Genomic DNA, 26315 nt, shown 5'->3' with positions numbered 1-26315 from the left:
TCGCGCGATCGCACCGAAATAAGGCGTCTCCGAATTCCGAGAGCGCGCAATGTTTACCAACGCTACTCCGGTCTACGTCTGGTAGTATATTAGCCCCTCCCCCTCCCTCCCCCCTGCAGAGGAGAAGAGTTAGGGTATATACAAGGACGCGGCCAAAGTACGCGCGAGATGCTACAAATAACGAAGCGTGATCCGATTTCCTGTATAAGGTTTTTCTTATAGGGTTCTACTCGAAGAGATCGAATGATTCAATTCTATAGACCGACTATGGGATTTTTTACAGAGGGAATTATTTTTCATCTTATATTTATAAAATTATTATCTTAAAATATAGATTTAAAAAATATATACATATAAATTTTTAAAAAATTCTTATATATATATATTTTTTGCTTATTGATATATGAAAATTCTATCAATTTTATAAAAATTCTCTTTACCTACAAATTAATTATAATAAACTAATTTACAAATAAAAACATTACGAGATTTCTTGTTTTTCACTTCTATTTCTTAAAAAAAAAATTGTATCAAGCTTTGGTCGACTTGAACTGCTTAATTGAATGTTTGATTGATGAATGTATAATAGCTAATCTCTTGCAATATTTACTGTTATAAATAAACTCTTGAATTATTAAATATGTGGAAAGGTCCACAATTTGAAATTTCAAGTTATTAAAGTTCTTTCTTCAATGAAATAAAAATTACATTTGATGCATTTTTTATGTAACATTTTTATACTAAAATATATTCAAGTTTTAATAAAGTTTTTTAAAAACGGCTAAGGAATAATCATGAAATTTTATATACAAATACTGAATGTAAACGAATTAAAAAATTGGAAATATCTTATATGAAAAAATAGGACGTTTCTTTTTTCCTTAAAAAAAAAAATATCCTGTATGTTAAAAATATTAACATTTTTTCCACAATCTATTGTAACAATCGCATATATCTTTTACACTATGAAAATTTCTATTCCATTCATTCCTTCAACAAAGTAATCTAGTCCACATGTTAAAAATACATGTTATACTTAAAAATAATTGTTTTCATCATTTCTATTCTATGCGTTTAAAATTAAATACGAAATGTTTTTATTTATAAAATTAAAAGTAGATAAAGTTTAAAAAAATAGAGATTGAAGAACTAAAACTAACTAAAAGATGCTATCTAGATTTTTTGTAGAGCAAGCTACTAAATAGAGCTAACATAGGAATAGTGAAAGGATTAGTTACGTAGAAAATATGAAAATAAAGCAAGATTCTCTTTTTTTAAAAATATAAAACTGTCGTGTTAATATTACATGACAGCATTCTACAGAAATATCAGTAGAACATGTTACATTTTTAAAAAATTAGTGTACATAAAGTATATATCTAAATATCAAATTATTCCTAGACCAATAAAAAAATCTAATACTTTATAAGAGATTATTTTTGATAAAATAATTTTTTTGTTATTATTGTGCACTGATAGAAGAGTTATTTTTAATCTCATTTAGAAAATAATATTTGGCACCTATTGAATATAAATCTGCAAAAAGTTTTTCATATCTATACAGGATGTCCGGTGAGTCGCGTTTTCCATGTTAATGAGAGATTCCCGAAGTGATTTGGAGATTTTCCTCTGGGAAAATGTCGAGAAAGGTCATCATTTTTTTTGATGTTCCCAATTTTTGAGATTATGTATCTTTGTAACTAAGCCTTAAATTAAAATTTTATTAAAGTAAACTTTACCTGGAATTAACTAAAAAAGTTTTGTTAATAATTTATTCTTACAAGAATTTACAAAAAAGCTCTTATTTTTAATCGTTTATAACTCGAAAATTATTGGTGCCTGGACATTTTCACTCCAGTTACCAGACACCCCGTATATAAAAATATGATAGATTCTCAAACTTTTTGCATGCTTAAAAATATATGTATATTTAGCTCTAAAAATAATTTTGGAAATTACATTAAACGCATAATTTACTAAAATATAAAACAATAATGGCAGCAATATTAACAATAATATTGTTAATAATTTATGAGATCATAAATTTTTTTTTAAATCTCTAAGCATTAAAAAAGAAAAAAATTAAATCAATTAAACTCTTTAAGTACATATATAGGCCATTATTTATTTTTCTTTATTTTAATACTAATAATGTTTAAAAAATAATTTTGAAAAATTGTAAAGTTAACAAGAGTGTATGAAAATAAGTAGAAAATAAAAAAAATTGAGCGAGTATTGTTACCATACATTTCACTTGATTATCTTAACTGATCATCTGACTTTAACTTAAAAGTTAAAAAAGATGAAATACTTCCACAAGCATTGTGGTCAGTAACGTTGAAACGTGTCGTGTATAAGTATGAAGCAACAAAAACATGTATAAATATTTTCTAATCTATAAAATACTTTTCAATTGTATTTTAGTCTCTTTGTATATAAAAAATAAAGAACAAAAGTCACAAATTCGGACTGTACAGCTATATATGAGATTGCTAAATGTTATTTGAGATAGCAAAGTTTGCATTGGGTTTGCATTATTCAACCCGAGTGCTAAATATAAAAGTTACTTTCCGGGTTAATGCAAATGCAAATCTCATCATGTACACTAGTACTAGTCTACTCTTAGTTGACTACGCATTAAAAAAAATAAAATAACTACGAAGAGATGTATGTACCAAGTGCATGTTTATAAATTTACTTGGTAATAGTCTCCTATATTCTCGTTACATAATTTTTGGTAACTATTTTACTTTGGATCGCAATGTTTGAAAGTGTCATTCACAATCCGGTGATCGACAGACTTTTGTAGAGGAACATAATCAAATAATTAGCATCATCTATCACTCTCCTAAATATTCACCTGTATATATATACATATATGTATGTATGTATGTATATATATATATATATATATATATATATATATATATATATATATATATGTGTGTGTGTGTGTATTTGTACTAGATTTAAGAAGGAACATAAAAGAGGAAAAACGCGTGTGGATGAAGAAATAAAAACAAATTGCACGTAGGCGAGAAAAAGTTACAGATAGAATAAGCGGTTCGAGAGATCACGGTGTGGTTCGGCTTGAATATTTTGACCGACCAGGTACACGAGCTTATGAGCGTATTGACAGGGAGCCGGTACGCGAATCGTACCGGGCCAATTGTAATACAAATGACAGAGTTTGTACGTGAGTCGTTGCATGTGGTCGACCTCCATGTTGGTCGTATCGTGTAAAATAATATAGTGAGTGGGTGTCACCGTACCCTGTCGCACACTCTGCGGCACGAGGAAGAAATCGCAATAATTTCGTCTTGTTATGAAAGAGTCAACAACAGTGCCAGCAGCGGGGTTCTCCAAGTTTCGATTGCCTCTCTGAAAAAATTAAGAATGTCAACTTGTCCGAATAAGTGTCCAATTTCAATCATTAAGGCTCCTGACTCCTCAGCAATCATGTTGGAATTGTAACGTCAGAGGCGAGAAAAATATACGTGAAAAATTCTTAAATGCAAATTCGAAATAAAAAGATATTTCGATAAAACAGCACTTTAGATGACTTTAGCACGCTCTTAAAATATCTCGAAAACTTTTCTTTTCCCTTTATAATCAATCAACAGCTGTAAAATTACTGTAATATGAGGCTCAGTTCGTCTAGTCTTTGCAAATGCGCATTCATTTCGCATGACAAAGTCCAATACGATCCACGAGTCCATCACGATCATTTTATAGTTGTTGATTCACTATCAAGGGAAAGGAATAGTTTTCGAAGTATTTTAAAAGCGTGCTAAGCCATCTGAAATAATGTTTCATTGAAATCTTTTCACTTAAAAATATCATCTAAAAATTTTCGACATGTGCTTTTCTCGCCTCTGACGTCACACAATCTAACATGATCGCGGTAAGGATGCAGGAACCTTAATACACAATACGTGTTTTGTAATGGTATAACCAGCAATCGGCAAAAAATTAAAAATAAATTAATATCACTTGATTAATTATTTATAAGAAAAAATATTGATTATTTGATTAATCAGTAATCAACGGAAGTTATTTGATTACTCGATTAATTAGTAATCAAAGTCCAAAATTATATCGAAAGTATTGATTAATCAAGTAATCAAATAACTTACGACTTTGATTACTGGTTAATGTTATTGTTAATCAAAGCTGAAAATATTACTAAAAATAATCGATGATGCCGATCCCTGGGTATAAGAAATAACTTATCAACATAATACTCACGTCTCTGATGAATAGTCGTGTATTGATACGTTTCTGAACAATTACTACACTGAGTTGCGGTTTGTAATTCGGCGCGATGCGGTTGAAAGTCATCATCAATTGCTTCACTTCGTATTTTTCTACGTAATCCAGATCACCGTCGCCGACTCCATCACGATATATAATTATACGATCTGGATTACAGTTATTATGCTAAACAGCGTAACATAATATTCATCATTTTAACGAATCATTGATAAAAAAGGACACTTCGAAGTTACATAATTAACATCGATTACCTTATGATAAGCAGCGATAGCCGAGGCAAGGCACACCTGGAGCATATCCACCAACTCTTGTTTCGAAGCCTGCATACAGACTCTACTGTGCCATGTGGTTAATTGAGAATCCAAACTCGCGACAAATCCTGCAACACTCTTCTTTGCACCTCCTCCTACGCCAGCGTGATAGACGTCTATACCACACACCATACAATGTTTCTGTTTCGCAATAGTTTTAAGATATTTATCATCAAACGACAAGAAAAACAGACGTGTGAATAAAAGTATATATAAGGAACAAGTTTCTTTTTATTCTATGTACCATCGGCAGATGTAAGGTCCAAAGTGCACCTCCCAATTTGCAATTCATTTGCAGCGCAATCTTTTCTGTGACACTTTTCAATTTGTTAGGTTTGTTGATAGTTTTCGATATGATAACTTGAGACGGTATGGCTTGTTGCACGCAACATAATCTATAAATATAACAGACAAGTAAAATATACTTTTTCACTTTTAATGTTTTCAGTCATTGTTGCACAAACAATTGAAATTTTAGCATGCTTTAAAACGCTTTCTTTACACTACAGGTATAATTAATTCTTGCACAATAATTAAACTTTATATATATATATATCAGCATAAAGATACAATAAATTAAAAGTAAAAAAAAAATTACTTACTTTTTGACAGCAGAGTATCTATCAGTGCGATTGGTTGAAAAAACAATAACCACTAATTGGATAGAATTGTTGAGGCTTTTGTTAATTTCTCGCAGATAACTCTCTGTTCTTTGATCATTAATCTTCGCCAATCGCGGATGTGCGATGTGCATATGAACCGCTCCCGCAACTTTTTTCAGTGTCTCTATGAAATCGTTTACACAAATCTCGTCCCTTGTGAAATATATAATATCCCACTTGGTCAAATTGGGCTGAAACACAATATGTTTGTGCGGTCCTATAAAATCGTTTACTAGATACTCGTAATTTTTCAATTGCTCGATTTTTTTTCAATATGTAAATGTCATAGAAATATATGAATATATTTATATAATATTTAAATAATATAAAATTTTATATATATTTTTATATTTTTTATATATAACTATTTATATATATTATATTCATAATATGTAATATATAATATATATTATACATATGATATATAATATAAAATAAATATAATTAATTGATAATATAAAATAATTTATATAATAATTTATTATGCCTTAATGATAAGTATATACTTACGGTACGTAACACGGGATTTTTCACTGCAGGGGTACCCCAATCTCCGGGCTTTTCGGATGTCAGTTGATACGTCTGGTTTTTTCCAAAGTATATCTTTTCAGGATCGAGAAGTCTCGCACTAAATTCAGCAATGTCATTGTTTAAGCTCAGACCCCATTCCGCCAACAATTCCCGGGTAACTTGAGTTTTCTCTACCTCCTCTATAAATCGTTTAATCACACTCCTACGATGATTAGGCGATGATTTCGTGATTGTGCTCAAATCTTTCATTATATGGTGGTTGCAGCGGATACTATCTGTGAGACCCGCGGCATAGCTCAATTCCGGCACCAGGAGAATCGTTTTTTCTTGCTTCTATCGTGTTCAGTTTTTTTTTCCATTTAATTGTATTGGCAATGGCAAATTTTAAGTGACATATCAACAGTGAAGAAACATGCAGAACTGAAAATACATAGTGACAAACCTCGCCAGTGTGTGTTCTAAATGTAGAACGATGCACTAAAAGCGGTTGGTCCAAGTCCATGATTTCTATACTCCAATGTTTTTTGTAATATTCGATCAAAGATATCTCCTCCCCGTCACCTCTGGAGAATACGTATCTTGGATTTTTATCCCAATCAATATCATCTATACGATATGTCTTATTATTGTATCGCGTTAATACGCTTGTACCAATAACCTCGTTTACTACCATATCTCTGGCGTTGCGGTCATTTTTATTAAAAATATCAGTTCTGCAAAAAAAATCGCATAGAATGAATTTAATCAATTATTACATTTTTTTATCATAAATTCTTTGAATCTCAATAAAAAAAATTGTTTTCCAGTTTCATACACTACAACATTTTGCCTACAAAACTACGTTATTTTCACATTTTTTTAACGTTTTTTTAAAATCGAGTTATAAAATTTTGTAACTTAATCTGTATTTTTCAGAACAAAGGAAATAAAAAAATTTTGTAAAATCACCGACAGCGCGTTAAGTTAACACTTCAAGCATCAAAATACGTTTTTAATTTTTTGTCTACGATGATTTTTCGCAGTGTCGACATCATTTTGAAAAAATATAGGTTCAGTTTCAAAATCAATAAATATTGATTAAAAAAAATCATAAGAAAATTTAAAATAATGTTTTATAGGCAAAGTTGTGTAGTTTATGGAACATGAAAAGGATTTTTCAAGAAAAATTATTTTATCAAGTTACGTAATTTTAAGAAACAAAACTTTTTTAGCACAAAACAAAGTTAAAATTTTTGAATTATATATATATATATATATATATATATATATATATATATATAATTTAACTTGATTAAACAAAAATAATTAAATGAGACTCACATTATATCGCGCACAGTTTCCGTCCGCATTACTCGATGCTTAGAATCCAAACACAGCTTTAAACCACCATCGTATTCGTTTATGGCAGTTACATAACCAGGCCACACTTCCAATCGATGTTGATTCAGTTTTTGCGCACTATTCGGATTGAAATTTTGCCGTCCAATCCGAACTAAACTAAGTTGACGCATGATACGATTGAACAAAATGTTAAAAAAATGTACATTTTCACTCATTGATTCCTCCTTTTTAAAACTTATTGTGATAGTTATTCGCGATCCATCCATTGGATGTTCCGAATAAAAGGTTGTGACCTGAAAGTTTGACAATTATGCTTAAAACATACAACACATAGATATTATATATACATTATCTTTAATTATAAAGTTTTTAAACTCACGTTTTGTGGCAGTTTTATTGGTAAACTGAGTGTCATCCCATTAAATGTTCTTGTTCGTCCTATTACAGTAGTATGTTGAGCCAGTAATTTACGGCGTAATCCTATCGAATCTATCTCTGGATTATATTTTACATCATAGGTGAACAGACCTTTTCCAGACTCTATTTTCAGGTCTATATAATTGGCAAGTATTTCTATTCTAGAAGGACAGATAATTTTATATTAAATATAATATTCACAAATATATATTAAATAATTATTAGTAGAAATAATAATTGTTAAATAATTATTAAAAATAATATTAAATTATAACATATTCACATTCATCAATGTACATACCAGCTTTTTAATATAATTTTAATCTTTATGATTAAAAATTAAATAAACATTCCAAATAAGAATCATTCTTGAAATTTGACTATTTAATGTAACTGATATTAATTGACATAAATTTGTTTTAAAAAGTTATTATGTATGTTATGAGTATATGTGTGTATTCTTTTAAAATAAAAATCACAAATTACCTTGCCCCACTTTTTCCTTGTCGACATTTTACCGGAATGTTTTCAGAAGGCACGTCGGTTGTGAACGGATTGTCATATACAGAAATATCAGACAATTTTTCTAAAATTCTTGCAGAATATTCTCTTGAAGTAGATGTTCGTGCAACTGGTTGAGCAAACCTAAAAAAAAAGCATAATGTTATTTTAGCTGTAAATTTGCATTTAAAAATGTAATATCTAGATAATATAATATATAATATAATTCATCACACTCACTCTGGTTTTTCTCTCAATCCTAGGAAAGTGCCTCGTCCTGCTACTTGGGGTTGCATAGGGCCTTTGGAATCTGAATCGCTACTGCTTATATTCATTGATCTTAACAAACTAGTTAATTGACCACGTCCACGACCTGCACCTGCACCTGCACTTGCACTTGCACTAGCACTAGCACTTGAAGTGAACGAGCTCTGAGGTGTCTCGAATGATCTGGTCGGTTCCATAGACGAATCACTAGGTGTTTCTAAGGAGTGATGTTTCTTTGACTCCTTCATCAGTTGTAATAAAAGACTGCCACGTCCTTTAGAACGGACTTGCTTCTTATCTTCTTCCATTTTTTGTATATCTTTTTCAATCTATAGAATAAATATACTATGTTTATTGAAAGAAATATCAAATAAAATTATTATTATATATACAGAAAGGGGAGTATTCTATTTTTCTTGTAACATTTAAATATACTATTTATTTAAAAATAACTAGAAGACCTTCGTATATAAAATTTTTACAAAAAATATAATTTTAATTTTTTTCACAATGAAATTTCTGTTTAGTCTAAACATTTACGCATGTTTTGCTGCAATTGTAAGTAAATAATTTTTCAAGCAAATCTGAATGAAATTTTGTACAAAATATCTTTAGAATTTCATTAAACGTACATGTAAAAAATTTTAAATTGCTAACAGTATTTTTTCTTTGTTATATTTGCTAATAAGTGTTGGAATGTAATTGTTCTTAATAATATACAAATTAATTAATTAAATTATTGATCAAAAAATTGCATAAGATTTTGGGCCAACATTTAGACAAAATAATAAAACAATCCATATAAATGTTACGATATAAAATGATCCAAGTAGCAAAATTAGTTCTTTTGACGTCGTTTTAACATCAAATTATATCGAAATGACTAATTTTGCTACCTGGACATCTCTAATTTTGATTATGTTCGAAAATCTACTCGTAATTCACACTTAAAATATAAAAGGAACTTATATGCTATATTATTATTACTATATACGTATATTTTCGAACGTAATAAAGGAATTCGTTAACAGGAACGTGTCGAAACGCGCATTTTCCTTTGTTCGGACAATTTTGCGCTTTACAAGGCCAAGAAGATCTAATATTTATTATTTACTTATATATTTATACTTTATAATTATAGCTTTATAGTTGAAGCTAATCTCTCGTTCAACTCAAAGAAGAAGATAATTATCCTTAATAATCTTGTCTAATCTTAAATAGAGAGATTCTTAAGTTAGGTTTATAGGTCAAATTAGTTTTTTTTTTGTTATACTACTATGATTTCGGTCAAAATAATAAAAAATACAAATTCTATATATAATTTTTATAATTGTCAACAGTAAAGAATCTGAAATTTAATCCCGTTAATTTTGATATTTTTACTTCCACGAAACTTACAGTTTCATGAAAAAGGGTGAGAGAAAGAAAGAAAAGTGAGATTAATTTTGGGGAGCGTTTTCTAACAAGTCGACACGGTTAAAACGCTATGTTTCTTTCTCTTCTTCGAATTGAGACGGTACAAAATGACTTGAAATTAAAATGCTTATGTCGTTTTTTGCGTTACACCATGAGAATATCAATTTTTTTTTACATTTGTGTGATACCATTTTTCTCTTCCTTGAACTTACAATTCTTCGAAAAAGCTATGTAGAACGACGTCTTTGCTCTCTGGCGGTGAAGTAAAAAAAATAAGCAATGTTCCAGGTACAACCTCACCCTCCTTTAAAAGAGATCAAAATTAACAAAAATTAATCAAATTATTAGATTTAAAAACCGTCAGAAATACAGGATGTTCTTTAGTAATCTCACGACCTCTCATGTGAAGATGGAGTGGGTCTAATCTGGCTGATTTTTTAAAATTAATTTCTCATTAATTATTGGGGAAATAAAATGATAAATGCTTCTACTTTGATACTAAAGCTACTGTTAATATTTGGCTTTTAATTCACTAACTCATTTAAAAGTTATTGCTATTTAAATTTCTGCTAGTTTTACATATAATCTTATGAAAATTCGTTACTCTGATTGATTATATTACGTTAAAAATATCGAAAAAATAGTACTATGTATTTTAAATTTTTTACATGTATAACTAGAACTTTGAAGAACAATGTTGCAAAATTACACATTCATACATAGCGATTTTCTATAAGATGAGATACATCCTTAACTTGCTTTACTTGCACTCGAGAGATCGTGTGATTATTACCAGATACCCTATAAAATAAATCTATAACAATAAAATATATTTTATCTCGAAACGTACACAATTTCTATGTTTCTAAATAAGATTTTTAATTTTTCTCAAATTTTGAACAAATTAAAAAAAAGAAATTTAAATATTTGCAATCTGTACGTTATATTTTATGTACAGTAGTATAAACATAATCTAGCTGGATGATTAACATTCAATTCATAGAATGAACGAAGTTAATTATGAAGCTGATGACGAAGTTGACTAAAAAAATGTTAAATAGAATTATCTTCAAGTGTTCTCTCTTTTTCCAAGGCAGCAATTGTCAATTTAAAAGTAATCAGCATTGATTGAATCATTAAAAGTAATCAGAATTGATTGAATCATTAAAAGTAATTACCATTAATTGAACCATTATTTATTAGAGACTCTCAAATCTAAATATTGCTGCGATTTTAATCGAAAATAGCAGTCAAATAATTTTAAAAAATGCATTTTATGGTTCAATGTATTTCAATCAGGGTTAGATAATTGATTTTTTGAAACTAAGTTGAGTTAAAATGGGACATCCTGTATATCGAAACAAATTGATTTTTTTCACAGATCATTACTCATGTATTTGATAATACAGATTAATAATCAGTGTTTGCTGTTATCTAAATAAAATTATATAGTTAATCATCTAGATGAAATTTTGGTGTTATTTTATCTTTATATAGATAATAAAATATGTATTATTTATATCTACATCTTAGATAAAAAAAGTATTATCTTTATTAAAATATCTAGAATAATGTTCAGATAATTTGGTTTAATCATAGCACATAAAAAATACTTAAATATTTTTGTTAAGGAACAAAAGTTAAGCAGTAAGTAATAAAAACTTACAAATAAAAATATAAATATATATTTTTATATTTTTCCCTCCTATAATTTACATTTTTTGAATAAATGTGTTTACAAGCAATCAAAATAATAAGTGGTACAAAAATAAATTAAAAATAAATAAAATAGAATTTTAAAATCTAAAGTAAAAAAAGAGAAGGCAAAAGAGACAGAAATCTTTTACAGGAATAATAGAAAAAAAAAGAAAAAAAAATGATTATAACTTACTAAAGAACTTACGAAAAAAAAGAAATACTTGTGAATTGCCAGAACTACATTGATATATGATATAAAAATAGGTATCTAAGTTTGTGTGCAAGTGTTTTTACTAAAGTATTTTTACTAAACATATTAATGAAAAAATCTCCTATATGCACAAATGTCCATAAAAATAAATTCTTTCCAAATCATCAAAAATTGTACATTAGCAGGAAGGCTTCAATATAATTTTGCTCAACCATCATTCTCTTAAAATTTGATATTTTATCTCCTCCACTCCCCCTAAAGTATGTATGAAGATGTATCCAAAATTTAGTACAAAATAGTTTAATGCACAGATATTTATGATTAATATAAAGAAAGCAATTTTTTTTCTTTTAATATACATAGAAAAAGAATTTCTTGTTCTGTATGTATAAGTAATAAAAAGAGAGAACATTGAAACTATATTATATTCTCCCTCCCCCCCTCATTCTTTCTTTATGTATGCTGTTATTTACAACAAATTAGGGAAGATCGTGAAATATTCGGCGATTAAAGCGATGCGAGAATTTATGAAAGCAAAAAAAGTGCCCGAGAAAAAAACACTTATACGAAAATTCTTGAAGAGAGATCGACAGAATCTCACATGGAAGCCGTATTTCTACAGAAAAAAACAAAAAAAAAGTACGATCAGAGATAAAAAATCTCGAACATGATGGCTCCCGTTAACCTCTCTTGCGCGGATTCTAGCCGGAATATTAACCTTAAAAAAGCACTATACGTGAGTCGAACAAGATTGCCACTTACTTTAAACTCTTAGCTGAATGTTCAAGAATTAGATGATGAGGGAATCAATGTTCCCTCTTTCCTGTCTTTTTATCAAATGTTTCGTCCACCGGATGCTAGTACTGCACTCCTCGAATCCTTTTCCTCTTCTGGTCCGTTCTTCCTTTTTGCCACCCCTCTCTGCTGCGCAGCGAAGTGAAGTGAGTCGACTACGGATGGAGCGCGAGAGGTGATTGGAGGAGAGTTGAACGCGCCGACCAATCATCGTCCATCTTCCGAAAGGCGGGAAATTTGATTGATCCTCACCTTGTTAGAATTACTTTATTAAAATCTTGTATTTTAAATAATATATTTAATAAAATTTATATATATATATTCAATTATATATATTATAAACTTATATACATATATAAATTTATATTATATATATATGTATATATATATATATATATTAAAATAAATTAATAATATAGACAGAATTATATTTTTCTAAATCAAAAGCACTTATTAAGTATCAAATAAAAGCCTGACATAAGATTATCCAAACAATTTACTGCTGTAACTCAAAATACTTTCCAGTAATTTATATTATAGTTGCTTTCCATTTACATCAAAACTCAGATAAATCTCACTTTTTGTCTTTTCTTAACATAGATGTTGAAGAAAGATAGAAGTAAGATTTATCTGACTTTTAATAAAAATGGAAAGCAACTAATATTACACTATAATCTTCTATAATATATTATATATATGATTTATATTATTATATATTATTATATGTACAATTCGTAAAGATAGTAAATTATGCATAGATATTGTATAAACATTTTTATTAAGATATGTTATTCTAGAGATTAAAAGTATAATCAATGTTAAGAATATAGAATGTCATTAAATTTTCCTGATTTATCTTAATACTAACGAAACTCAAACATTAATGAATTGACTTATGTGTCCACAATTTCCACAATCATCGCATATAATTCTTATTGTTAGTTCTCAACAAATATAACACAATTCTATAAATTTCAAAATATATATGTTCTATACAGAGAAAATATTATAGTAAAAACTGTAATATAATTTTTGTAATCATAGAATATATTTATAAAAGTAAAACTCTTCTCTCGACCGTACTGGCAAATATTATTTATTAAATCACAACATTTCGACCCTTCTTTGAGTCCTTATCAAGTGATCTATATATACCATAGAGAAGAAATACAGTACAGAGATTAATACAATAAAAAAATTACTTCACTTAACAATATTACAAAATAATAAAAAGAAGCGAAACATACTTGTGAAAATAAAAATAAAATTATAATTTTAAGTGTCAAGAACGAATATACTGTCGGTTTGACAACACGTCAAGACTCTTAGACGAGTTATGAGAGACTGAATATATTTATGTATAAGAGAAATCATGATATTTTTATTTAATATAATATATATAATACGTATTATATTTTACAAAAGGTATCATAATTTAAATATTTTGACAAACAAATGTATAACCACTATTGTGTAAACAAATGTATAATAATTAAACAATAGAATGCATAATTTATAATTTGTATAATAATAAATATTTTAATGTTGTTGTCAGTCACTTCAGTTTTATAATGAATACATTGTTAAAGGGAATGTGTTTTTCATGAAATTCATATTCTAAAATTTTCTCTGTGTAGATATCTCATCAATTTTCATCAGTCGAGTCATAAAGTCGAATGATGAGATGGAAGGCACATTATAGCACTTTGTTAATGACACAATATAGATGCAAATGTAATACTTTTTTAATAATAAAAGCTTTCAAAATGAAAATTTTTCTTCTGAAAAACCACTTTAAAAAGCACATCAGTTTTATAATATCTCATGATGTGGAAATCTATTATCTTTTGTAATTATAATTATTATATTTAATCTAATCTCCATTATTTTAATATATTACAAAAATAAATCTCATATGAAATTAACATTAAAAATCAATGATTGCAAATGCAGAAAAAGCTTTGAGTAAAAGTTAATAGAAACATAATTAATATAAAAGCAAAAGAATATTAAGAAAATACAAATTATCAGAAAAATTTTAATTTTGAAGACTGCCATCAGAAAAGTGTCTCATTACATATAAGCGTAATATAATTCCATGGCTCATAGGGAACTTTCACCAACTGTGCAAATTCTTTCTAAGCCCATAAAACCATAAAGAAGAATAAAAAAAAGCTTGGGAAATAAAAATTGACACTAGGAATAATTATGTGTTAAAAGTGACATTTCTTAAGCTTAGGAGAAAGAGATTATATTTTTAGATTGCGACAATCAATTTTTGATTGTCTCAACACCTTCGTTAAATCAAAATCAGGTAAAATATAATATCGCTTCCTAGTGTTCATGTTTGAATGTCGCTGTCCTACTTAAATGAAATAAGCATTTGTTTTTATAATTATAAATTAAACCTTTATTTTTACCAAAAGGTATTGAGTAAGTATATTTTTATCAAGATCTAAAATGAATGGAATGAAACAAATATTTAGTATGTAAAACCAGATACACTTTCATATAGAAAAAATTGATTGTTTTATATAAAATATATTTTATATGTATATAGCAACATATATATAGCATTCTTTTTATTTTAGGCCTGTAATTACTCGTGCAACTATTACAAAGAAAACTATGATATATCACTTTTGTGCTTTAAATTAGATCCGTTATTAGTGTAAGAGAATTATTAGGTTTGTATTTTTGTAATACCATAAATTTCTTTTGATTTTTCTTTTCATCTTCTTTTATATTGCTCTCTTGTCACATACAATTATATATAAAGAAAGCAAGTAAAAGATAGCGCGCAAATTGCATTTTTTGTATACTTTAAAATAAAAATGAAGAGGAGATTTCAGAATAAAGGAATTCTAGTAATAGAATGTTAAATTGTACTTATTGAAAATATCGTAGTATTACCCTAATAATACTCGTACACTTTATTTGGTATTTTCCAGGATAGACTTTTATACACAAAGAAGAAATTAACAGATAATATACACACACACACATATATATCTATATATATACATATATATATGTGTGTGTGAACATATAATACAATTGAAGGCCTGGCTAAAAGAACCAGTCAAATAAATTTTTTCAATATTGAAGGAATTAATATATATGTATAAAATACAATATCAGATATTGTATTGAAAAGTTTCATTACATATTATACTGAATAGTCAGAATGTTGATAATCAAAGCGTAATGCTTTTGTGAATATAATTACAAGATTATTATATATAATTCATTTCTCCTTTTTTATATATATAATTGTTTATTACAAGAATTATTAAATATTACAAATTATTAAAGAAAGTGAATTTAGTTGGTTCTTGCAGTCATACCTGCAACTGCTATTTATAAAATTCAATTATTATTATTAATATATATTTCGTATTTAAAATTTGTATGATATAATTTATTATATACAAGAATATATATATATATATATATGTGTGTGTGTATGTGTATAATATTTATACACATATACATATATATATAAAATTAAAATATAATTATTTAATAATAAACTCTAAAGCGTGAATCAAACAACAATGAAAACTTGCCGTAAAAAATTTAACATTTGATAGATGATCTATATTGATCTATAAGCACATTCTGACAAGCTAAATTATGGATGGCAAGAGGTCCCTTGGACTTGAGCTGACTGTTTCTTACGCATTTTCTGAGCACAAGTATGAACGTGTATGAATTTTTACCTTTTCGAGGTAATAATAATGGCACTTGACACTTGCATAAGTATTCTATTACAATATATAACACTGGGGAGAAGATACTTTACTTCTGAAACGCACACTAGACATAAATATGCAAATTTGGATCCGAACCTTCCCTTTTAAATTTTGCTAATACATCTATGTCATCCAAAAATTATAAATCCTAAATTTTATCACAGTGCAGTTTTCCCTTCGTTCTAACTGATCGTATGAAATAGGAAAAAAGATGTAAGAACATGACAAAAATGCAACTGCAATATCGACGTATCACGTAATTATGAGAGAAGTATAAATATAAATGCAGAAATGTCGCCAAATTGTCTCGTATGATCGAGAAATCGTGATGTACTGTTGATGATTTCCTGTTCTGCCAAGTGATTATATAAAAAAATGCGAATATTAAATGATCTCTAAACTTTTTGCGTTAAAAATCGTTATCCCAACCGGAAATATCATCGGGCGGTGGTGGATCGGAATCAACCGGATAAGCGTCGAAATTTGTAGTGTCTATAGCGCTCTGGACTCGTGGCAGTATTGGCGGTTCCAGAGTTCTCGTCCTGAGACCCTCCCAGTTAAAACCATCGAACCATCTGCAAGGAATCCATAGAGATAAAATTTTTTTTAAATATTCTTTTAAAGTGTTAAAATCGAAATATTGCTTACTTGTGCTTCTGTATCTCAATAATACCGCCTTTTTGATATCCGAGACGTTCTGCTGGATTATCCCTAGAAATAGAATAGAATCATTTAACGCATGGACTTTTATCATTTATACATCGCAGACATTTATATATTGTTACAAATATTGCTATACTATAGATATATCAAATAGATGGAATACTTTTTTAATAAAGAAAAACTTACTTCGTATAATGTATTTATACCTGCAAAGCTTCTTGATAAGCGCCATCGCGTTACGTGTGATGGATCTGGGAAATTCTATAGCGTCGATTCCTTTCAAAATAATGTTGTACGTCTTCATTGGATCGGCACCGGTGAAAGGAGGTGTACCCGTAAGCAATTCAAACATGAGAACACCGAGGGACCAATAATCGGCGCTTATATCGTGACCTTTATTTAGAATGACTTCCGGTGCCACGTATTCTGGTGTACCGCAGAAAGTCCATGTCTTTCGTCCATGATCCAACCGTTTAGCAAAACCGAAATCCACGAGTTTAACATATCTGAAAAATAAAATTAATTTATTAAAATACGATACACATATATGTGCACGATACATGTGTCAATTTAATATATTTAATATATAATATTTAACATAATATTTAATTTAATAATATAATTAAGTATATCATTTAGTTTATATTATATTTATATATATTATATTTATATTATAATTTAATATTTAATATAATAAATATAAATATTTTAAATATAATATATACATATCAGGGTTTATTGTCTCTCCTATCTTTTAAAAATAATATCTACTATCATATAAATGCACTTTTACCCTTGATTATCTAAAAGCAGGTTTTCTGGTTTAAGATCTCTATAGATGATATTTCTGGAGTGCAGATAATCGAATGCTTCCACGACGCATGCGGTGTAAAATCGCGTGGTGCCGTCGTCGAAGTGCCCCTTGTCCCTGAGGACGGTCCACAATTCGCCGCCGAGGCAAGCCTCCATCAACATGTAGAGATACTTCCTATCCTTGAAGGTTTTGAAGAGCTTCACTACGAAGTCGCAGTCCGCCTCGCTCATGATCCTCTTCTCCGACATAATGTGTTGCTGTTGTCGCGTCTCGACGATCTGCGCCTTCTTCATTTGCTTGAGAGCGAAGGATCGCGTGTCGTCTCCGGCAATTTGAACTAATTCGACTCTTCCGAAACCACCCACGCCGAGAGTCGCGATGGTCCGAAGGTTTTGCAGCCGTACATCCCGGAATTCCTCGTTCAATCTGAAGAAATCGTCGGATTTCAATATATGTTTTCTCGTCTTCTCTCTCATATTTGTCATAAAAAAATCAAATGTATGCTTGCAAAGTCGCAACTAGATTTATTTTGCACTCTAAATATTGATAAATCTTCATTAATACGATATGTCTTTTTATTTTCTATCGTCAAACTTACTTGAAACGTAAAGTTATTCTCCCATCCTAATGTCAAGCGTGGAAATACAATATTTATATATAGGAATGAATATAATGCATGTAGTTATAATAATATCAATTGTAAAATACTTATATAAGGAGGACTTAATTTTCACATTTAACAAAAGATGTATATTTAGCAAGAGAATTATATTTACCTCCTACGTTCCACCAACTCGTCCCTGTATCGCGTTCGGATTTCGTCCAAGGATGAAATTAATTGATTAAACGTTTCCCGGTCTATAACTAAACAGCTTACTCCTTCTGGATCATCAGCAATAATATTAGCAGTTCTGAGATCATCTCTGTAAAAATACATTATATTTATATGCATAAATATTTATATTTATAATGTATAATTAATATATTGTATTATATTTATATTATTATTATTATATTTATATGTATGAATATATAATATATTTATTAAATATATTTATATTTATAAAATACTTATATATTCGAGTAGTAATAATTTCTTTTAATATTGAATATATGTATAACAAAAAATAAGAAATTTTCAATTATAAAAACATTAATACAATCTTACAATTTAAATGTATTCAATAGTCGATAATAAATTTACTTGATAACGATAAATGAACAAGAAAAATAAAATAAAATAAAATAAAAATTAAATTATTAATTATATTCACCCTTGTAAAGCTTTCTCGCCGAAAAAGTCGCCCTTCCCTAATCTCCTAATGTGTTTCTCCTCTGTTGTATCGGGTTGTTTGATGGTTACACGTACTTGTCCCCTACTGATGATGAAAAATGTGTCGCCTCTTGCCCCTTGCCTTATTATATAGTCGCCATTATTGTAAAACGTCTGCGTTAGAGAGAATACAAAATTAATAATCACAATAAATAATAATTCATATATATATATATATATATATATATATATGTATAATATTGTATAATAATATGTAATAATAATATGCATGTTTTGTCAAAAAGAGATGAACATCTTACCTCTTCTAAAACATCTGAAATTTTGATTAAGGTTTCCTCAGGTAGGTTCTTAAAGATCGGAACGCTGAAAACAGAAATTTTGCATTATTCAAACGTAAATTAGTATATGATTTTCGTAAAGAGTATTTTTAAAAAGAGTAAAAAAAATTTTTAATTGTTATGTAAAAATATACTCCTTTCATTTTCTAGACAAAGAATGCTATAATTCCCGATTTCGATCGCAGATAATACTGCATATAAAAGTGAAATATTTTCCATACAGCAAAACATTGATCATTTATATTTATACAATTGACTTGGATATATAAAAAAATCTCTGCGAATTGTTAATGCATCTAATTGTCAATTATTTTATTGTTTTCATAATTTCTTATAATGAGAGATTACGTAAAAATTGATCACTATATTATATTATGCACACAAATTTATATATTATATATATATATTATTGTATATTATATTAATATATTATAGACTGTTAATATAATATTGTCATGAATATAACCGCAAGCTTAATTAACACGTCATAAACTAATTAATTGTAATGATTCCATACATTTTTAAGATTTAATAACGTAATTATTTTTCGGCAAGAATGACGTTGACTTTCACAATAACTAATGCTTTTATAAAAACAATGTAGAATTTTATTTTTCCCTTTCTTAATGAAAAGAATAGTTCCAGATAAAATTGAGAGAAAATTAAGAATCAATTCATTAATTGCAATTAATTATAAATTACACTTTTACTAAAAACAAACGCTTTGATATTTTAATAGACATTTGCATATCTAAACGCTAAAAATATGCAATATAATATATAAAATAAAAATAGAAAGCAAAATATAATTTATTATAAACGTCTTAAGGAATATTAATTTATTAAAATTAATAATTCATTAAATAAATAAGGAGTACTAATTTATTTAAATATTACCTAAAAAAAAATTGAACATTTTTTTTATGAAATTTACATAAATCGTGATACTGAAATAGATCGTGGATAAAAAAAATCGTGCATAAAATTTGAAAAACTTAAATATCGCAAAAATTAAATTAGACATATATTTTTCAAGTGCTAAATAAAAGTAAAATTATATAGAAAAGATTATTTTGTTTAATTAAAAATTCCCTAAAAATTCCTAAAAATTCCCGCGATCATTAGCTATAAGGTTTACCTCTTTAAGAAATCCGTATATTCCGCCTGCCTGGAGAGGCCAGTCCTCATCATAATGGTTTGGAAGCATTGTCGGTCGATGGCCCAGAGATGACAATCAGTCGCCGCAGTAATTGTCGCTGTCCTCTTGCAATTGTAAAGAATCGCGAGCTCACCCAGAACCTTGCCGTGTTGCAGAGTGCTGAGATATTTGCCATCTCTCGATACTTCGACCTTACCCTCTGAAAAGAAATGAGAAATCAGAGATGTGATCATGTATAAAGTACACAACGATTGGAAAATTTTATTGACGTGAATTCCAAGTCTCTTGAAATACACGGTGGCAGATTTTTTTATCCTGCAGATTGAAATCTAATTTAATCTTCAATGTTATACGTATTTATCATCTTATCTGTAGCACATCAAAACGCTGCTTAAGCGCTTCAATCAACATTTAATCGATTTTATTTACAGGAGAAGAAAATTAAATTATCAACTTATGTAAATTTTTCAGATTACAGGATATCTATTTCTATTCAAATTTTGCAAAAAAAATTCCCTAATTTTTCCGGTATTTTCGTTAAAAATTTTAGGTAAAATAAGACTCTATTGTATACTTCGAGACTGGTATTAAAATTAATTCGTCTCGTAAAAGTTGGACTATAGTCGTCGAAATGTCGTCGATGTGCTTTATAAAAATAAAATTTATAAGAATAAAAAAATGGAGTCACTACAATTATTTTTTCAAACACACGCTAACATTTTAGCAACTATTATAATTTGCGACATTCAGAAGGATTCGATAACCTCTGAAAAGGATTTATTTCAGATTGTATTAAGTCAGCCGAGATAGTATCGAAGAAATTAAATACTGACTATACAATTTTTATCATTTCAAATGTTATCGCGTTACTTGATATTCTTTGCTTACATTTTTTTAATGTACTGTTGCAGAACTCGCTGTGTAAAGATTTAAATATCATATTAAATATATGTACATCATATATTTTTTTAAATATATGTATAAGTAATTTTTGTCTGCTTAATATTCCATTATATTATATCATTTTCGCTTTATGGGAAAATACTTGAATTATTACATAAATATTATGCAAGTGTAATTTAATCGGTTACAATCTAATGGGGTTTTGTATAAAACATGATATTTCTTTCTACATTAATTTCAAGATTTATCTAGAAAGAAATATCGTGTTTTATATAAAACCACATTAGATATTAGATATATTTTGTATAATTTTATATAAAACCACATAATGTACGTTTGTAGAAAAATTCGAAGAAGAGTTTTATTTACATATATCGTTAAATATATATAGAATAGAAAAAATCCACATTAAAAAATAAAATACATATAGACATAAAATATATGACACAAGGTTTACGCATACATTAGAATGTAAGATTACAAATAGATTTTATCGTAAATCGTATAAAGTAACTTTAATAGAAAATTACAGATCGAGACAATTTTTGCTAGTAATTTTTTCAATTTTCTTTCACAAATTTTTATATTATTTCCTCCAATTTTATATTTTATATTTTCACGATTGTTAATACCTGCCTTTTTGGATTATCATTTCTTAAAGGATGAAATTTATAAAGGGCTTTCAAAGACGGGAATGTAAATTAAAAGATACATAAATTTTATTTTTTTAGGAACGATATATTAAATTCGACCCAAACTATAGCCAAAGACAATTTTTATTTTATTTCCACAACGTTTCGACCATCTGTTTTTGGTCCTTTTCAAGTGAGAAACTAGAATGATACAATTAATTAAGATTAATAAGAATGTTTCAAAAATTCCGATATAATCACATTGTTTAATAATGACAACAGTGTCAACTAACTGCACTTTTATTAAGAAAGTATGTAAATCTTAATTTCTTGCGTTTAACATCAAAATGTTTATCTTTATTAATCTTAATTAATTGTAGCATTCTAGTTTCTCACTTGAAAAGGACCAAAAACAGATGATCGAAACGTTGTGGAAATAAAATAAAAATTTTCTTTGGCTAGTTTGGATCGAAATTAATATATCGTTCCTATTTTAAATATCACTAGCGACGTTTTATTAAGTATTCAATTTGATTTTTTATTTTTTTGTTAATTAATCTGCTGAAGTAGGGTCCGAAGAAAGAACTGAAACGTTCAGATGAAATGAAGGAGATTTTAGAACAAGTTTGCTCGGCCAATTTCTGCGCCTGGCTTTTTGATTGTTCGCCCGTTTCCTCTACCTGAATTTTTCTTCTCGTTATCCTATCGTTCGCCAGGACTTGAGCGAGTTCGACATTGCGACAGGAGACAGATAGTCCATGGCCGTATTGTCCCGAGAACGTTGCTTTCACTTCCTCTCGCGCATAACGCTTAGTACGAGTCATACAAAAGATCCCGAACTGGTTTCGCATCTTGCGAGTTGGATCATATCCTTTTCCATCGAAGGATCAACCATTGAATTAAGCGATGTCACGACATGACACTTAGATTTCTTTATATCTCCGAGAAGAGCCTCAGGCATCTTATCCTCTCTTATTTTACACATATTTTTTATATACAAATTTCTATTTTTAAGTGGCTGAATAAATCAATGTTAAATGCAAAAAATTTCATTTTATTAATTTGTATATTGAATAAAACTTATTAAATAAAAATAAAATAAAAATATAGTTTTTAATAATATAAATTAGATACTTAATTTTGTATAAATTTTTAATAAAATTATTAAGTTATTAAAATTTAAATCAAAGTTTAAAATATAGAAAAAGATTAATTAAAAAGATGTAATTTTAAATTAAAAAATTGAAATTGTTTAACGTGTCTCATCAATATTACAAATGAGCGTGTAATTTCTCCCTTGACTGAATCACGAAATATAATTAGATATCCATAAGTTGATCCATTAATTCATCGAAACTCTTTAACTTAGTATCGTTTTATCTTTCTTTAGAATTAAGTAAAATATTAGAACGTAATTATGTATCAATCTAAGATGATAAGATAAGGTCAAAATAAATGATTGAAATATAACACAAAATTAGTTAAAATTTAAATTAATAATTAAAACTTAATAAGATAATATGTATCAAAATATATATAAAAATATATTCTAAAAAATATAAATAATATATGTAAAAAATATATGTATACTAAATATAAAATGGAAAAATATATACAAAAATATATATATATAAATATATAAAAATAAATATATATAAAAAATAAATATAAAAATATATACAAAAATTAATATATAAAAATGTATAATATATTTATAAATGGAATTACAAAATGATCTATCTGTATACAACGCATAACGAAAGCTTGGAAAACTCGGAGAATGTTGATCGTAGTGCTCGCGTGCGTATCGTTGTTATAAACTTTGGAAAGTGCACATAATGCAACACTAATGAAGGAACAACGGGAGAGTTCTGGCGAAAAAAAAATCAGGAGCGCGAAAGATGCCAGGAGATTAAACGCACTTCGCCATCAATTGCAAAAGTTTCCTGCAATTGTTATCAATGCCTAGTGCACCGGAAAGATAAAATGCATTTGCAGGTGAAAAGACTTAAGCAAGAGACGTATATGAATACGAATCTGAAGAGCAAATTTTTGTCGGACGTTTCCTCATAATAATTATCCGCACATTAGTCTTCGTAAGAAAAAATAAAAACAGATCTGCAGATAAATGGAAGCCACCGCTTCAGAAATTCATTATCTCTCTTTCTTCTTCACGTCATCCCAAAGCACACAGACTCGCCGATAAATCACTTCTTCCCATTAATTACAGTTATCTTGCATAAAAGTATTTTATTTCCTCGGCAAAAAGAGATTCGTACAAAAGCTGTCTGTAGAATAAATGCATGAAGCCCGAATAGAAATAAATAAAATATGAACTCTTAATATATAGGGTGTTCCGTAAAGATCGGATCAAGGCTTAAGGGAATGCTGGATTGTCTGTTCTCGACAAATATTATTTTTATTTAACTATTTATTGGCTATACAGAATAAAAAAAAATTCTTTACTAAAATTTAAGTATTCATAGTAACAAAGGGTTACTATACATATATGAAAAAAAAAGTTAAATAATTACAGATTTTTTTATCGGTTAATTAGGATGACATAATGCAAAATAAATGGTTAAATAAATAGCCAATAAATAATTAAATAAAAATAATATTTGTTGAAAAAATAGAGAGCATCCCTTTTTAAAGGAAAATTCGTGGGATTATTTGGAGACGATTTTTCGTTTTTCCATTTTATGTATTTTATTTTTTTAATGTGATTTTTTAAATTTTGTCTAATGTAGTTTTATGTAGTTTTAAAACACGATATATTTTTTTCTGTATAAATCTTTTTCGAAATTAATGTAAAAGAATATCGTGTTTTATATAAAACTACATTAGATTGGAAACGATTAAATTATACTTGCACAATGTTTATGTAATAATAATTCAAGTATTTTCCCATAAAGAAAAAATGATACAATACTAAATTTAATTACAAAAAAATGTCGAGAGAGACCATCATTTTACTTATTCCCAATTTTTGCTATCATGTATCTTCCTAATTAAGCCTTAAATTACAATTCTATTGAAGTAAACTATTTAAAATTCATTTAAGAACAAGGTTTTGTTAATATTTTGTTTTCACAAGGCTTAATTTGCGAAGAACCCTCTATTTTCAATTATTGGCATCTCGACATTTTTGTTGAAAAAATCATCTCCAAATAACCTGACAAATCTCCCACAAACGGGCGATTCGAGAATTTCAGGACACCCTGTAAATCGCGTTTCGCGAGCCGGAACCTCGAGTGTCGGCGGATTATGCAGATCACGTAGATTATATTCTTTTTTTATGCGCATCACCGTCCATTAAACATTTACAAATAACTTGTGCATTCACAGCGTATTGTATATGATAAATTATGTAAGTGCTACAAAAGTCGAGAGAGTCGCCAGCTCGATTTTATCGCTTTCGCAAGAATAAAAGATGCGTCAATCGCGACGCGTTTTGCAAAATAAAATCGAAACCATTTATATTATATATGTATATTAAAACGCGGATGTTTCTGACGTGTCATCATATCATTCCACCGAAACAGCTGATTACGCGCACGGCTCGTGTTTAATAAATATTGCACTGATTATACGTTGTATAATCTAAGAATCACTGCCACGATTAGTCATTATTTTGTATCACCTCGCGTTAATTCATCGATATCGATTATCGATCTTTTATTTCAACGAGATGTTTGTATCATCGAAAAAAAAATAATGATATCGATATTTTAATTAAAGCAGAATGCTAATGATTCTTTATAAACATTTAAAAGTCATCTTTGGCCATATAAGATATTTAAAAAAATTGCAGAAATAAATAGATGTTTGTTTTTATCGTAATAATTTAATAAATTTAATTGCTGTTATTTTCCGAGTTTTTTTTGCTTTCGAAATAGGTATTTTTATACTTTTAGAAAAATAGCTCCAATAATAAATTAAAAAATGCTCCAATTTAAATATTCCTCTGTCAGCATCATTTTTTTTATTACACAAAATGGGTCTTTTAAGTTCATCCTAAATTATTTGTATATTCTAGACTTTTAAAAAATCCAAAAAATTCTGAATTATTTGTTAATATTTTTATTACAATATCCAATAGATTTTAAAGTCAAATATTGAACCTAATTGTTTATACAAAGCAAAATTTGAAATTTGAAAAAGCAATCTGGAAAAAAAACTTGCTTTAAAATTAAAATTCTATTAAAGTAAACTCATAAAGTTTACAAGAAACAGAGTGTCTTCTTTTCTAATCATTGATAACTTGAAAATGATTAGCGTCTTGACATTTTCACTGTGGAAAAATCCAAATTGGCCAAAAAATTTGATGGT

The 26315-nt window shown here is 28.0% G+C and overlaps 2 protein-coding genes across 4 annotated transcripts in view; both read right to left on the bottom strand.

Moving 5' to 3' along the window:
• Positions 1–2099: 2099 nt before the first annotated feature.
• On the bottom strand, positions 2100–12693 carry AGO3 (Argonaute 3). Its single transcript, XM_029306942.2, has 13 exons — positions 12393–12693; positions 9934–10025; positions 8279–8634; positions 8024–8182; positions 7500–7698; positions 7100–7413; positions 6222–6492; positions 5759–6112; positions 5189–5439; positions 4831–4981; positions 4527–4727; positions 4249–4440; positions 2100–3381 (listed from the first exon to the last, which is right to left on the bottom strand). The coding sequence occupies exons 3-13, from the start codon at positions 8611–8613 to the stop codon at positions 3046–3048; spliced, it is 2763 nt and encodes a 920-aa protein (XP_029162775.1). The 5' UTR covers positions 8614–8634; positions 9934–10025; positions 12393–12693; the 3' UTR covers positions 2100–3045.
• A 3000-nt stretch (positions 12694–15693) lies between these two features.
• Positions 15694–26315, bottom strand: part of for (cGMP-dependent protein kinase for) — a 49116-nt gene continuing 38494 nt past the window's right edge. For all 3 annotated transcript variants that reach the window (XM_029306885.2, XM_029306886.2, XM_029306887.2), the window contains 8 exons: positions 20428–20647; positions 19251–19314; positions 18932–19104; positions 18434–18580; positions 17637–18083; positions 17050–17349; positions 16829–16891; positions 15694–16755 (listed from right to left, as the gene is read on the bottom strand). In XM_029306885.2, coding sequence (XP_029162718.1) covers positions 16590–16755; positions 16829–16891; positions 17050–17349; positions 17637–18083; positions 18434–18580; positions 18932–19104; positions 19251–19314; positions 20428–20647 — 1580 coding nt within the window. In that variant the 3' untranslated portion in view covers positions 15694–16589. The remainder of the gene's footprint in view (positions 16756–16828; positions 16892–17049; positions 17350–17636; positions 18084–18433; positions 18581–18931; positions 19105–19250; positions 19315–20427; positions 20648–26315) is intronic.

This window comes from Nylanderia fulva, unplaced genomic scaffold, assembly GCF_048542155.1.
Source record: "Nylanderia fulva isolate GAGA-0341 unplaced genomic scaffold, ASM4854215v1 Scaffold24, whole genome shotgun sequence".
In the NCBI taxonomy this organism is placed as follows: Eukaryota; Metazoa; Arthropoda; class Insecta; order Hymenoptera; family Formicidae; genus Nylanderia; species Nylanderia fulva.
The sequence above is the reverse complement of the archived record's forward strand: the minus strand, read 5'-3'. Positions and strand labels throughout refer to the sequence as shown.

Excerpts from the sequence above, each read along its gene's own strand:
- AGO3 (XM_029306942.2), bottom strand. The coding sequence starts at position 8,613 with ATGGAAGAAGATAAGAAGCAAGTCCGTTCTAAAGGACGTGGCAGTCTT. Across the intron at positions 6,113-6,221 it reads TTAGAACACACACTGGCGAG|AAGCAAGAAAAAACGATTCT; the intron begins GTTTGTCACTAT and ends TGAACACGATAG. Across the intron at positions 4,441-4,526 it reads CTATCGCTGCTTATCATAAG|CATAATAACTGTAATCCAGA; the intron begins GTAATCGATGTT and ends TACGCTGTTTAG.